The sequence below is a fragment of the Protobothrops mucrosquamatus genome, unplaced genomic scaffold (genome assembly GCF_001527695.2).
Source record: "Protobothrops mucrosquamatus isolate PMUCROS unplaced genomic scaffold, P.Mucros_1.0 scaffold515, whole genome shotgun sequence".
Classification (NCBI taxonomy): domain Eukaryota; kingdom Metazoa; phylum Chordata; class Lepidosauria; order Squamata; family Viperidae; genus Protobothrops; species Protobothrops mucrosquamatus.
Window position 1 is genome coordinate 499569 of NW_015386828.1, and position 15606 is coordinate 515174.

The 15606-nt window shown below is 37.7% G+C and overlaps 1 protein-coding gene across 1 annotated transcript in view; it reads left to right on the forward strand.

Annotated features, from left to right (window-relative positions):
- SNTG2 (syntrophin gamma 2) overlaps positions 1-15606 on the forward strand; it is a 214003-nt gene that overhangs the window by 144268 nt on the left and 54129 nt on the right. The window contains exons 12-13 of the mRNA XM_015816873.1: positions 153-282; positions 7795-7833. Of these exons, the coding sequence (XP_015672359.1) occupies positions 153-282; positions 7795-7833 (169 nt within the window). The remainder of the gene's footprint in view (positions 1-152; positions 283-7794; positions 7834-15606) is intronic.

Here is a 15606-nt window from a genome sequence, read left to right on the forward strand (position 1 = left end):
TCCTGTTGCTGGTTTAACTATAAAAATGCCAGACAGTTCTGCATATTGTCAAAGCAAGAATATACAGTATTTGCAGCGTTGACATCAGCTTCTTCGATGGTATATACACACACACAGATATAGATATATATATATATTTCTTCCTGCTGCAGATCTAATGCATTTGAAGTACTGGCACTCGATGGAATTAGCACTGGGATACTTCAGTTTTGTTCAGCGCAGGAGAGTGCTGACTGGCTGCGAGCATTATCAACTAACATCAGTGATTTGACACTACAAAATGTACGTTGTTTTCTATATACATATATATGTATATAGTTTAGGTTCTGTTGTGTTTGTTTCACATGTAAATATTATTCAAAATAACATCTGAAGATTCTTCTACGCTTCTGTCTTTCATGCACTTCATTATTTATTTATATTTATAGACATTATTTGATAGACAGAGCCACACTACATATACTGTATTATCAGATCTTAATTTTTTATAAACCAGCTGCTTTAATTTTGAAGAAAACAGTCTTGTGAATCATCAGTCCTTTGAATATGGATCTTACACTGGTTTCGTACCGAGACTGTTCCCTTCCTGGCTTCTTAAGAGGCGATTTTCATCAGAAATTATCACCAAATCCTATCCACTGGGAACATGTTCTGAATCAGGACATATGATTCGTGGCTCATAAACATATACAGACAATTTATCAGCACTGTGAAAACTTTACTTGACCCCTCCTGTGCCTAAGTCCTTACCAAAAGCGCACAGTCTACCTGTCAGGCCAGAGATGATTCATTTCAAAGCATAACCTAATTTTAGTACACAAACCTTACTTCACTGGGAAGAATCTCTCCTAACTTGAATAAAATGAAGTAGAGAATGAGATCAAGAAATTGGAACTTCTTTTTGTCATTGTTCAGTTGTTCTTGTCTGTTACGACTGGAAGAAACATTGTACAGAGAAGACAAGCTTTTTTTTCTTGAAAACCAGGTGATCGTTTGTGTATGAGTAGTTTAATTAAATTGTAAGTGTTCTATTGAATAGGGTATGTTTAGGAGTGGAATAAATAGTTGTGTGTATATGAAAGATGCATTGCAGTGCTTACTCTCTACAGATAGTCCTTGATCTACAACCATTCATTCAGAAACCATTTGAAGTGACAACGGCACTGAACAAATGGGGGTTATGACCAGTCCTCGGAGTTCCAGCCATCCCAGCACCCCATGGACATATGATCGCTATCTGGGCACTTGGCAACCAGTTCGCACTTGCAAATGGTTGCAGGACCCTGCGATCACACGATTGCCATTTGCTACATTCCCTGCTGGCTTCCCCACCTGCTCACCTTCTCTCAACCCCTCTCAGCACTTCTGGCACACCAGCTTCTTGTGCACCCCCATCTACCTGTGTACTCTTCCTGATCCATACTACATTCCTCTTCATCCCATGCTACATCCTTGCAGACCCTTCCCAACCCACCCTATACTCTGGCACAGGGGTCTCCAACCATGGCAACTTTAAGACCTGTGGACTTTAAGACCTGGGGAATTCTGGGAGTTGAAGTCCACAGGTCTTAAAGTTGCCAAGGTTGGAGACCCCTGCTCTGGCACACCATCCCCGACCTGGACCACATTCTTTCTTACCTTCGCCGTGCCTTTTGCACAATCTCTTGCACTCGCATGCACTCTCATCAACCTGCACAGCTGCCCTTTGCACCCTCATTGATCCTCGCCACACCTCTCATGCACCCACCCCCACACATCTTCACACACACTCTTCCTGTTCCATACCATGAGTATGTAAGCTGGTAGCAAGTTTTCTTCGCTTTTTCTTTGAAAAGAGTTGATAATCAAGTAGAATAAGATTTCCATGAATAAAACTCATTGTATAGTCCTTCAGCGTTATAGAGATTTTTTTTTTCTATTTGAAATGTATTTATACTGAGTTGCATCCAGTTTTTATTTGAACATTCCTTTCCTAAAATATACACCATTCAGAATATGGTTGTATCCCAATTACATAATCATGATAGTTGAGTTCAAAGGGGATTTCCCCCCCCCCGAAAAAGGACTTAATCTATTCAGTTTACTTTGCCTTCCTGCTGACTGAGAGAGGCCATATTTTTATTCAAATAATTAGCTACCGTGTTACATCCCATATTTGCTGTTTGTAACATTTGTACTTGGAATGTAAGTATTTACATTAGCAAAGCCAGCTCTCCTGCAGACTGCAGATTGTGAGAGGTTTTTTTTATATATAGCGTGTCATACGCTGCTTTGTTGAATACATTGGGAGCAAGGCTCTTTAGCCATTGACTAAAATGGGATTAATAAATAATCCCACACCCTCTCTAAAGATGGAGCAGCTGGTCTAGCTACGGGACTGAATAGCTGCATCTTGTAGAATGACTAGCACAATGGGGTTCCTCTGGGAATACTCTGTGACAATTTTGTAATACTGAATTTCAGAGTGGGAAGGAGCATATGGTGTATTCCTGGCTGCCTGCCAAACTGTCAGCACTGCTGGCAAAATGTTCGCCTTCTTTCTTATTCCAAGCAAAATTCACTTAATTCTTTAGACTGCAATGGGAACAAGGGCATACCTATGTCCTAATTATGCATGTGTAGAGAAGACTGAATGAGGAAAACATTGAACAAGATGGCATACATGGAGAAAAAGCCTAAGAAAATTGAGGATATACAGAGATGCTTAGTGATGAACTGAAGGAGCAGCAGTTCCTCTCAAAGAATCTGGTCAGAACAGTAAAGTATGTGTACAAAACCAGTGTTGCTCTTTTCAGCAGAGGCAGCAGCTCCATGTACACATATATTTTTTCTCTCCAAGAAAACTTGACAAGAAGCCTGCAAGTTCAAGAACAGCATATCAGTCATTTTGGATTCTTTTGGACTTAGCACTTCTGGCAGGGAAAAACTTTTTCCATTGAAAAGTAAGACATATGAGTAAAACACTGTAGTTTGCCAGACTGTTTTGAAAGGAACAGTTTCTAATTGAAAGCCCACATATTTCTGTTTCACAGATGGTGGAAATTTCCACAAATCTGGCTTAAGGGCTGGCCTATCTACACCCTGAGCTGGGTGACCTCAGAAAACAGAATTAGGTTACATAACTAAAATCACGCCTGCTTTAGGAACTTCCTAAAGACATCTCTAATGCTACATTAAAGAGGCCTTTGGTCTGAGTTTCGTTGCAAAAGAATTTCCCATTGGAGAGTATGACTGGTTCTTGTGGGACACAATCAAATCACATTGCATTTATTTTTCATTATCACATGATTCCAGTTTGATCTTGCCTGTGCTTAAACAAGAACAGATCCCATTGATTCCAGTGCAATTTTCTGCCAAATGCCGTTATTGTTTTTTTAAGAAAGGATTTTCATGAAACCGGTCATCAGTTATTTACATCTGACCTTATTCGGTGAGAAGTATTAGAACACCATTAATGTATTTCTAAAAATACATTTGATGCATAAGGCTTGTGGTTTTCAAAAAGGTTTCATTTCCAAATGCATTTGGTGTGATTTTTATTCTGATTGTGCCATTGTGAAATGGGAACCTCTCAAATATTGCTCTGTTGTAACTAGATTGCTCTGACTACCTTCATGGTAAAAAAATTGAAGTGGCTGAATAAGAAAGATAGAACAGTAATACAGGAGAAATACTAAATATAGTAAAAATCAGTCAGTAGGGAATCCTTTTTAATGAGCCACATCCACCTGAATTCCTGCCCAATTTGAACTAAAAACTTTTTTCTTTGAGAGAAATTGCCCAGCAGATTAATATGAACGCAGCATTCTGGTGCAGTTCATTATTTATAAAGGAGCTACTGCTCCAAGCTTCTCTACTTTTAGTACTGCTTACCAGACACTTCACTACATTTCTTTCTTGGGAAATGAAAGTTTTTTAGGCAGAGGACAGCTGGCTAAATTTAAGGCTTGGGAACAATAATATTTTTTTTAAAATATCCAGAAGAATTCTAGAAAGCCTAAAACCTGCTTTCATCATTTAAATAATATTTCAATGAGCTTCTTACTTTCATAAAAAAAAAAAAAAAGAAAGCAGCATAGTGCTGCAAGATTTCCTTTTGGGTGTGTGTGTGATGTTACAATGCACATACGAAAGAGATAAGGCTTATGTCACAACCACATAATGCTTCTTTTGTCATTAACCCCCTACTCAGCATGGCTGCACTAGGTTACAATTATTATTTCTAATACCACAAACCAGGGGGTGTTGAGAGGAGTTTAAGGTAATAATAAAGATGTGATTTGAATATTCTACATTTCTAGGTTATTAAAATGATGAAATCAGGCAAGGAAGTTGAGAGAAAAATGGTTTATTTACGAGTAAGACCAGCTAGTGAATTACCAAGATGCATTTCTTTATTTACTGTTTAGTTCGTCATCTATCATACCAGTACTGGAAATGTAAAATAATTTCTCAGTCTCTCTCCCTAAGCGATAGCTAGGGTGCTGAAGTGGGCTACTCATTATTCTCTCTAAGATTCAGACTTGGAAGTTGCAAAACTTCTATGTATCAACCCACCTCAGAACAGCATCCTAAAGTTCATTATCTTCTATAAAGAGCCTTTCAACCTGCAGTGAATTGTTCAGGCTGATAATAACAAACACACACACTCACATACACATATGCACCCACACACGCACGCACGCACGCACACACACACACACACACACACAGAGAGAGAGAGAGAGAGAGAGAGAGAGAGAGAGAGAGAGAGAGAGAGAGACCATTGACAGGTAACAGAATGCATGGACAACAAACAATTTGGACAAAAAGAGCAGTCTGGGTCTGTGGCAGCTCCCTCTCCTTGTTACTATCGCCTGAGAGCAGAAACTCAGTTGAATCAAAGCTCAGACAGAGCTTTGTCCTGAAGTGTGTCTTGTCTCTGTTTTAATATTCTTCATTGGTTCCTCCTCTACATTTTGATGTCAGGATAGCGAAAATTCAGTGTCTTAACACATAGCTTACCTGCAGAATAGAAAACCCCACTCACAAACAAAACAAATTAGATAGATGTAGTGCCAACAGTGATCTAAGTCAATATAATATTCACTATATTATATAATAAATATAAACTTAATAAATATATTTAATAAAATATAATATTTATTATATTTAAATAAATAACTTTTCTCCCAAGCCGAATTTGACTTTTTAAAGAGGAAGATTTTCCTCATTAGAGATGTAGTAGGACACCTTTCTTCGCTCCTACTTCCAGTGTAGTTTTCAGTGAAGTTTAGAGAGCATAAATCAGTTAGGATGATAATGTGCATTTGACAATGACAGAACAATATATGTTCTACTTTTTGATTTGCTGTGAAAAAAGCAGTTCTTAATCTAAGTTTTTTAATTAACATGTTAATCATTGTCATAATATATAGTTGTAAGACAAAGGCAATATCTTTTAGGATTGTGGCTTGTTTGATATATGGGACATACTTCCAATATATCCATGTAAGATTGTACCATTATACTTCTTTTGTGCTATCTTGCTCTCTTATTTTTTACTTATTCCTTATTTATCTTGGATGTTTTTTTAACTATACTGTCATTCTAGGCAGTTCCTAAACCTATTACTACTACTACTTCTACTTCCACTTAGAATCAAGTTCTGTTTGCTCTTTTTTGTATTTTTCTATACAGTATAACCTGTGAGAATATCTTACATTGCTTCTTTTGATACTTTATGGTTAACAACCCAGAGAATTGTAAAGTCAGTAATTTCGTGTGCAGTGTAGGTTTTATTTTTATATGATGATATTTTCAGCAAGGATTGCTCTGAAACTCCTGTTAAAACATTTTTATTGTAAAGTTCTATGTTGTAGTCCATTTTGTCTAGATATTGTGATTATCTTATTGTACTGCTTCGACTTGCATCCCACTAAGAGAAACCTCTGGTGAACTGGTTTCACAAAGAAATAATTAGATAATCCTGAAATTTGTTAGCCAAAACAAATTATTACTATATAAGATACATTAATCAATAGTAGTACATAACAACCCTTTTTGTTTTATCAGAATTATATCTTGCTTTTCTTTCAGGGCCTGATTTATTAGCGCATACAGTATACAGTAGCCCTTGAGGAAAAAGCCAATGAAATGTCTTCTGTTGGAGAATTTCATTAATATGCATTTTAGATTAGTTAATCTAAGCTGGATTTTCTGGACTACTGTGTAAATCAAAACAAGAATTTCTGTCTGGGTTCCATACTTTTCCAGATCCTACAGTATGGTTCTTAGCTCAAAGGTTGCACATTAGAATGATTGTATTAATTAAAATTCAGTTTCTTGCATTTAAAAATATCAGATTTATTTACGGTAAATATTTAATGAATAGATTTACACTCAAGCATAAACACAGTTGAAACAATGCAGATTTACAGTAGATAGATTAGTGTATCCTTATAAGGATGGTCATGTTATTAAGGTTAATTTTGTTTGCATGCTATTAACAGCCATAGTAAATCATAGATTTGCATCTTATAACTGATCTATAGAAAAATCAATACAAATAAATGCTTTAGAAATATAGTTACTGCCTCTACTAAATTATGAAGTATTTTTCCCTTATCATTTGCATGAAAGGATATAGTAAAAAATAAGTATTGTGTCCACAGACCATAGAACCAAGATCATGTATGAAACTCATGGGCTTTGTTGAATTTTTTTAAACAAAGCATGCCAGGTTTCTAGAGATATTGAATGAAGACATAAGCATGCCAGGTTTCTAGAGATATTGAATGAAAAGATATCTGTGAAAAGATATCTTGCACAGGTCAACCTACTTTTAAAATCTTTAGTAAGTGGAGATATTTATCTGCTTATTTACTACAGCCTGCCAATCATTACAAAATCATTGTGGTTACTGTTGGGGTTGATACTGCTTGCTTGCTTATTCTGTGCACTGTATTTTTCTTTTGACAATTGTATCCTATTTTCATTCAAAGAAGTTCCATTTCAAGTATGATTGGCAGGAACTTCTTTCAATCCAATATTGTGCTTTAAGGTGACCATCAACAACAGCAGTGAAACATTGAAGGGATCAATCTATTCCCTAGTTATTTGCTTGCTCTCAATTATTTTAGTTAAAATGGTGCATAACAGATAGAGCATAACAGAGTTGCTTAGGAACTATATTCTGCTGGCCAGATGCAGCATCCTGATTTTACTCAGAGCCAGAGGGCTATTGCATTGTAGTTGTTTAAGTAGTGGACTAGGATGTTGCAGACTAAAATTCACTCTCAGTCATGAAAGCTTAGTTTTGGGCAGTGCTTTTTTTGTAAAAAAAAAAAAAAAAAAAGGTGCCGGAACTCATACACGTCATAAACCCGCCTTGCCTACCCTACATGTTCCATCCAAAAAAGGTGCCGGAACTCCGTTCTGGGCATTCTATGACAAAAAAAAGCCCTGGTTTTGGGGATTTGGAGGCAGTCAGTCTCAGCCCAGCCTGCCTCACAATGTTATTTTTGAGGGGCAGGGGGAATGCAGAAAGGTATGTTTAAATGCCCCTTGAACTTCTGGGGGAAAAGTGGACTATCAATCTACTACTTACCCCGGCTGTGGCACATTTGAATTTGGGAAATAAAAATAGGATGTGATCGATGTGCTGCATCCTGTTGGTGCCTCCTCAGTTCAATTTCATATTTTCCTGGGACCACATGGTTACCATGAGAGCCCTGCAATTATAAATGAAACTCATAAATGACAATATAATTGCGGTTATTTTGTATTATTACCTCTTCCTATTCTTTTTTACAGATGAAGATGGCCAACAAATGCTGTTCTGCCTCAGACCAGGTAGGATGTTCATTGTATTATTCCTAAATATATATGATTTCACATTTCTTTTTCAGTAGGTTTTAAAAAGAGAGAGAGAGAGAAAAGCCAGTAATTATCCTAACAGTATGTGGCAATTTGTAGATTAAGCAGGTAGGAAAAGTATGTTTTAATGCCCGAAATAAGCCAGCTTGCAAAGCAAAATTTCACTAAACAGAAATGGAATTTGAATGTTCTCAGAATAAGTTATGATGACAAGAAGACAAGTGAAGAATTAAATATTTAGTTTGTTGACTTGCTTTGAAAATATAGTGCTTTTGAAAGATCTTGCTTTCTTTTATTATTTACTTTATTCTTAATTGCTTAGCAATCATTCACCTTCATCTATCAAACATATGTTATTTCCATTTGCATGTAAAAGCAGATCGCAGACATTCTGCAGGCACTAGCCCAGTGGTTCTCAACCTTTTCTTCACCACGGACCCCTTTTAAAAATCTTTTGTGTCCACGGACTCTGGCCACAGAGCCGCCCAAGACTTAATTCAAGATTTAAATAATAATATTTCTTCAAGCCTTTGCGGACCCCTAGTGACAACATTGCACCCCTCCCCTCCCGGGGTCCACGGACCACAGGTTGAGAACCACTGGTCTAGATATTAAAAAGTCAGCAAGCAAGGAGAAATAGAAAGAAAGAAAACCCCAGTTTGTTTACCCTAACTTTCTCTTCTACTTCTCATTAGTCTTTGATTACAAGGCTCTGTACTCTTCCTTTTAATACACCCAACATCTTTGTGATAAGGCTTACACAGTAATTACTTGCAAGGAAACAGAGGAGAAAAGGTAGCATGTTAGGCTATTTCTGCCCAGTTCCTTAGGGGAAAAAATGTTTTGGTCCCTGAAGTCATAAGATAGGTCAGTTCTCTCCTCTGAGGAGTGGCTCTATAGGACTCATAGCTACTACCAGCACCATCACAGCAGGGGCTGGACTGGGGACAAGCTAAAAATCCTGTTGATTCTAGCTCTCTTCCCAGTATCAACCCTATACTACATCCCTGAGAGAATTTTGACTACTGTGATTGAATGCAAGAGGGAAGACCTGTAGACTGTACACCTGTAATTAGCATCTGAAAGAAAGTTTGCATATTTCTCTCATTCTCACAGCCTAAAGAGCTCTACATTCTCATTCTCAAGGATGTGGATGTGTTCTTGCTTTGGAAATTTGCATATGGAAATACCAAAGGCGTGATTTAACTCTTTTGTGTTTGGTTCATATTCAGCCGTACTCCAGTAACAGAGCGCATGATCTTATGTAAATAACCCCAAATTTAAGTCCTGCCCTCTTCAAGTAAAAATGGGAAAGGCTAGGCTGAGCCATTAGCAGCCTGTTTTGACTCCTGTTAGATAGAAGATTGAATGAGGTTCCTATTTTTTCACATTTGTGTTAGAAATTGCACCTGGAGTTATCTTTGCAACATTTGCTTCTTATTATTTACCCTTGCTGTAAATCCATCCCCTGAATTTGTAGCAGAACAAAATCAAATCTAAGACAAATGTGAGCACTTTTACAAAGGCAAAATTTGTTATCCTAATTGCTTTAAATTTCAGTATCAGCTATTTTTCTTGAATCTATTGCATTTCTCAAATCTCTTGTGAGTCTGTGAGACTTGTGTGCTTTTTGTTGTTTTAAGGCTCATACATTTGCCTCAGCGTAGAAATGAAATGTCAAAACAGTACCTTAAACTAGTATATCATCTTCTTGTAACTTGCCAAATGTTTACCATTTCTGCTCTGCAAATGTGAACATTTTTTGATTCTGCTTTGTATGCTTTATCATAATGTTCAGAAAATTGAAAGTACTTATTTTTCTGTTATTTTAGGAGACAGATAGATTTGTGACTCAAAACACACATCACGGGGCCACATTTTCTTGGCAAAATTTTGAATTAGGTTATGTTATGAATAGAATCCATACAACTTGATTTTGAGTTATATTCGTAGCTTTATTTTGTTTGAGTTCTAAACCTAATTTTTTTTTCAAGTTAATTGGAATTTCTAACAGCTCATACAGTATTGCAATGCATTTAGAAATTGTAATTTTTGTGATTTCCTATTGCAGGCATACCCGTATATGTGTGTGTGTGTGTGTGTGTGTGTGTAGGTATACATTTGTGTATATATGTATATATATTTGTGTGTCTGTGTGTAATTGATTCTAGCAGATTTTTCTTCTTTAAAAGAAATAGTTGGGGTTTCAATAGCAGTGTCAATGGGGCCAGATTTTTGCTGCCTAGAAGGAAGGCAATAGGAGATGGGATGCTTCCCTTTGAAATATTGACTTCAAGGACTCTGAGTGGTCAGAAAACACTAATAAAGGTAAACAATAACCACATAATTTCTATAGGTAGTCCTCGTCTTATGATTGTAACAGAGCTTGTAACAGAGATTGTAACAGAACAGTTGTAAGTATGACAATCATAAAGTGGATCATCACATGACTGATTCAATTTTACAACTACTTTTTGGGATAGTCATTAAGCAAAGGGCCATGCTAAGTAAGTGAATCTACGGTCATTCAGTAAACCCATTGTTTCGCTATGTGGTTTTTGCCAAAACTGAAAGTAAACACTGGTTTTCTAAAAAATAAAAACATTGTAAGTCATGGTCGTGTGACTGCACAATGCTGCAGTGAGCTGTAAATGTGGACTAGTTTCCGAGCACCCAAAATATGGTCATATGACTGTGGAAAGGCAGCCATCACAACTTTGGAGCTGTGTCATAAGTATCTTTGGGAGGGCCCATCATAACTTGGAATGGTTGCTAAGCAACTGGTGATAAAACGTGGACTACATGTATTATAAAAATATAATAAAATGCAAATAAAAATAATAAAATGCAATCTTATATCCTGTTCCCTAGTAAAAGGCAACTTTTAAGAAAGATTGCGTCTGATTTCTGATTCTCTGTATTACTTGGGATGAAGACCCTCTGTCGTGATTCCGTGCCAGCCTGTGTTCCCAACAGCTGAGTTTGGGGAATCTGAGGAGGAGGTGGAGGAGGCATTTGGAGGGCCATCAGGGTCAGAGGGAGGCTCTGATGAATTACAAGACTCATGGTCTGATGAAGAGCCTGGCCCCTCCAGTCGTGTTACGGATGAAGCTCAGCTGTGTGGGGAGAATGAGTCAGACTTGGAGGATTCACACCTGATGGACATGATTGATGCTCGTAGACGCCGGCAATTAGCGAGAGCAGATCAGCAGCAGTCAATACAACAACTCCGGGGGGGGGGGGGGAAGAGAAGGCACTGAGAGGCAATGCCTTGGGACTGCTTTATAAAAAGGGAAGGTGTGGGCGGTGCTGGTTGCTGAAGGCAACCGTTGCAAAGTACTTCATGGGATCATGTTCTGTTAGTATTGCCGGTGACTACTTTTCTGTTTTGCATTGTGTTTCATGTGGACAATTTCCTCCATTTGGATTGAGTTTTGCTGCTTTTGTTTCTGGACTATTTGGCAGGTTTGTTACCTATATTAACAGGGTTTTTTTTCTTTTGAGTCTCCAGCTTATTTTCTCAACAGGGGTTTTGTCCTTGTGCCTTTAACAAGGATGGCCATAGGCTGGGATAGAACACCCTCAGCTTCCCCGTTTGGTAAGAGCAGACAGGATTATATACATGATCCTGGAGCTGCATGGGGCCAAATCATTTAAGAATAAAACCATATTGATTATCCACATCCAGGCATCAGTTCAGGACAATCATAACAAGCCCAGCGGCATGATATTCTACCAATGGTATATTATTTGACTGTCAAAATAGAGAATTCATTGCAAATGCAATAAACAGATTAGATTTTTATTTGGCAATATTGCAAGACCCAGTAATTCTCAGAAATGATTTATAATAATATAAAACAGGTTTTAAAGGTGGATTTTTCTTTTCAGCCTGTTATCCTTTACAGTATTAAATATTGATGATGATGACTACATGCCATAAAGTCATTGGTGACTTTTAGCAACCATTCCTACAATATATATCTAACTGACTTTTCATATAATAACTGGTTGGGTACTCCCTTCATCCTATTGGAAAACACTAATAATTCTTTCTGAAGAAAAAATGCAAATTAAGATATGAAAATATGTATTAATAATAAAATCATAGAATTAATACATTCATTAAATTAAAAACTAACTTGCTATTTAAAAAAACAAATTTGATATAGCATTTAACTTAATGTAATTATGTGCCATCAAGTTGTTTTCAACTCCTAGTGATCATATAGGTAGATTTTCTCCATGACAGCCTGACGCTACTCTAGTCTTTCAGGTTTTCCAATGGCTAATTTAATGTGAAAATCATTTTGGTTTATAATTTTACAAACAGGCTTGTGGAGGATGTCCTCAACTTAACAACCACTCAAAGTTATAGTCAACTGTCCCGGGGATATTTAGACCCAGGATACTCCCTCCCATAGTCACGTGACCACATTTCAGGTGCTCAGTAACTGGACTGCATTTATGGTCATTTGTAGTGTTACATGCTCATGTAACCCTGTTTTATTTTTCTACTTTAAAAAAGTAGTTTTTAGGCTTCTATTTCTCGTAGGGCTGACAGCATAATAAGTGATGTTTCCAGCCCCTTCCTACCATATCTCCCAATAGATGAGGACCCTTAGTAGGGCCCGATCCATTAACATGTCCTGAGCATGTAGAACTTGCAAACACATAGTAGGGCATTATAACCAGCACCTTGAATTGCATTCAGAAACAAACCAGCATCATCATCATAATATCTCATCCGAAACTGAGAGGCAGTTGAGTGGCAATTTTATGTAGATGCTGAATAATAAACTGACTCAGAAAGCAGAACAGGTTATCCAAAGAAGGGCAGCTTTTGGAGACAAGTGGTTGATAGAATTATTCATGTCACACTGATCTTGGCTCCCACTAATGCATTCTTTGGAAACATTGTTAGTCTATATAGTAAAATAAAATTAAAATCATATGGAATCTGATAGTATCTTTTCTGACTAACAAATTCTATTAAAAGGCTTGAACTCTATGCATCTGATAAAGTGGCCTGCAGCTCATGAAAATAAGCCTTTTAATCAAATGCATTAGTCAGAAAAATGTTCCTGAACTTTTTCTGAATTTGGCTATCCTTTAGAAGATACAGGAAGCGTGATCCTGTAGACGTTTCTGTTTAGTTCTCAACCTGCCTACAAAAGGTAACTCTGCACTGAACAATTATTAAGTACAAAGTCTGGAACTATGAATTACCTGAGGCCTAGTTTACAGAATTAGGCCATTACTATTCTTTCTAATTCTATCAGGAATGAAATTAATATTCTTTGTGATTACAGATACAACCCAAGATCATGGCAAAAAAAAGATCAGCTCAGCCATGTAGCTCTTGATAGCAGTGTAGATCAGAGGTCCCCAACCTTTTGGTCACCAGGGCCCAGTTCCGTGGAGAAAGGTTTTTCTGTGGACCAGAGAGTGCGTGCTTTTTTGTGCTGCCTGCATCCTGCAGATGGAGCTTTGCTTGTTTGTGTGGACTAGTTGTTGGCATGCTGAGGCGCGGTACTGGTCCACGGGACCGGGGGTTGGGGACCCCTGGTGTAGATGAATCTTACTCATAAAGACACAAGAATTCTCCGGGGGCTTTGAGGAAGTAAGTTAAGCATTGTTGGAAATAACTAGACAACCTGTGACCCATTGGGTCATTATTTTCTAGATATTTTCTTATCAAGCATTCACTCACTCCTGTGCACCTTCCCTTACCCTTCCTGTGCCTCCCTCATGTCCTCTCACACCCCTTTGCCCTCTATGCACACTCCCCGACTTGCACCACTCCTCCGCACAACTTCCCTGATCCATAGCATCACCTTTTGCGCACTTTACCCAACCTGCCTGGCATCTCTAAGCACTTACCCGACCTATGCTGCACTTTCACGCACTCCCTGACATCCTTGTTCACCCTCCCCAATCTGCACAGTGTCTCTTGTACACCCCATGCACCCCCCTGACACACTGAGTGCCTCCCCTGCATCCCCATAACCCCTTCTCTCACTCCCCCACCCAGCAGCAGCCACTTATCTATGGTGATTGCTCTGTGATGCACCATTTTGCCCAATTGAAGGTTACAAACGGAGCTTTAGTAATATGAAAACAGATGGACTGGATGGAATAAGGTCAACCATATGATGGAACTGCAGATATGAGTGAACTGTATATTGGTGTCTAAGCTAAAATATACCATAGCATCCAAAAGCTACATATGTCCATTTTGCTGCCTACAATTTCATTCTGAATAGTTAGTTGTCCCAGTAGTGAGAAAATTATTTGCAGTTGTATAATGTATATATATAGTTTATCAACCACCATAATCATGTGTGTGTGTATGTGTTATGTGTGTGTGTGTATAGTTTATCGACCACCATAATCAAATGGACGGAAATCTTATATTTCTTTTTTTTTTTTTTAAAGTTGTAGAACTTCTTATAATGGAATCTATTTCTGTTAACAACTTTACTGATAACATCACACGCTTAGTTTTTTTAAAAAAAATCACACCTTTGATAGTGACAGCTGCAGAGAGGGCATTTTTTCAACATAAACATATAAAAAGCTACTTGGAAAGCAACATGTATAAGAGTGTCTAAGTGGTTTGAGGGGAAAATATGCTGTTCTCAGCAGAGAATGAGATGCCATAACACTAGATATTCCAATCAGTATATTTGCAGATCAAAAGGCATCAAATAAACACTTTTGAGTGATCTATTACAGCCCTGCTGTCATGGTCCTCATATGCACAGAGCCAGGGATTACAGACTTACACTGGGCCTCCATCTCTGATCTGTGGGGTCAAAGAGCTCTGTATAACACACAAATTCAGTTCAGATGCTCTGACCAGCCCAGACACAAGAAGAGAGGGAAAATAGCAGTTTGATTTATCCTATTTCCTACCTACCTGCATGAATGATAAGCTGCTGCTGTTTTAATTTTTAAAGGTTTACTTTGGTTGTTAGCTTAAGCTCTTGTTTATTATTATTGCACTCTGTTCATATTCTCGGCCAGCATAAGGGGTGCCTGTTACCCTATGGTTCTAGACCTAATGCTACTGTCTGGTGATGAGTATGAAATGAAGAGAAGTTTCATGGATAAAATTGGCGAGGAACTGTGGAAAGATTAAATTAAAACCACCCAATAATGCTATTGATAATCAATCAACTGGAGAGCCAGTTTGGTATAGTGTTACGGCTTCAGATTAGAAACAGGGAAACCATGACTTCTAGTCCCATCTTAGGCACAAAGCCAGCTGGGTGACCTTGGGCCAGTCACTCTCTCCCAGACCTAAAAAGGAGGCAATGGCAAACCACTTCTGAAAAACATTGCCAAGAAAACTGCAGCAATTTGGCCAAAAATCAGACATAATTCAACCAAAGTCAAGAAAAGTCATTCTAGAAACTTAGTAATAATAACCTTAATGACCAACTTTATACCCTAGTGTGCAATTAAACCAGTTGATTTTGAACTATTTAAAATATCCACTGTATAATTAGCATGCTAACTCAGTTTTAGGACTTTAGCTTCTTAACCTGCCAAGTTTCTTAGAACACTCACCAATCTTGATTGCCATTTATTTATTCGTATAAAATATGCAGCATTCCAGAGAGGCAAAATATATTATACTTTTACTTTCTTTAATTTTTGTTCCTTTACATATAATTGCTGTCACTTAGTATTCATTTGTACATGAACAAATATATTAAACAAACAAGCCTAAAGCTACAAGTT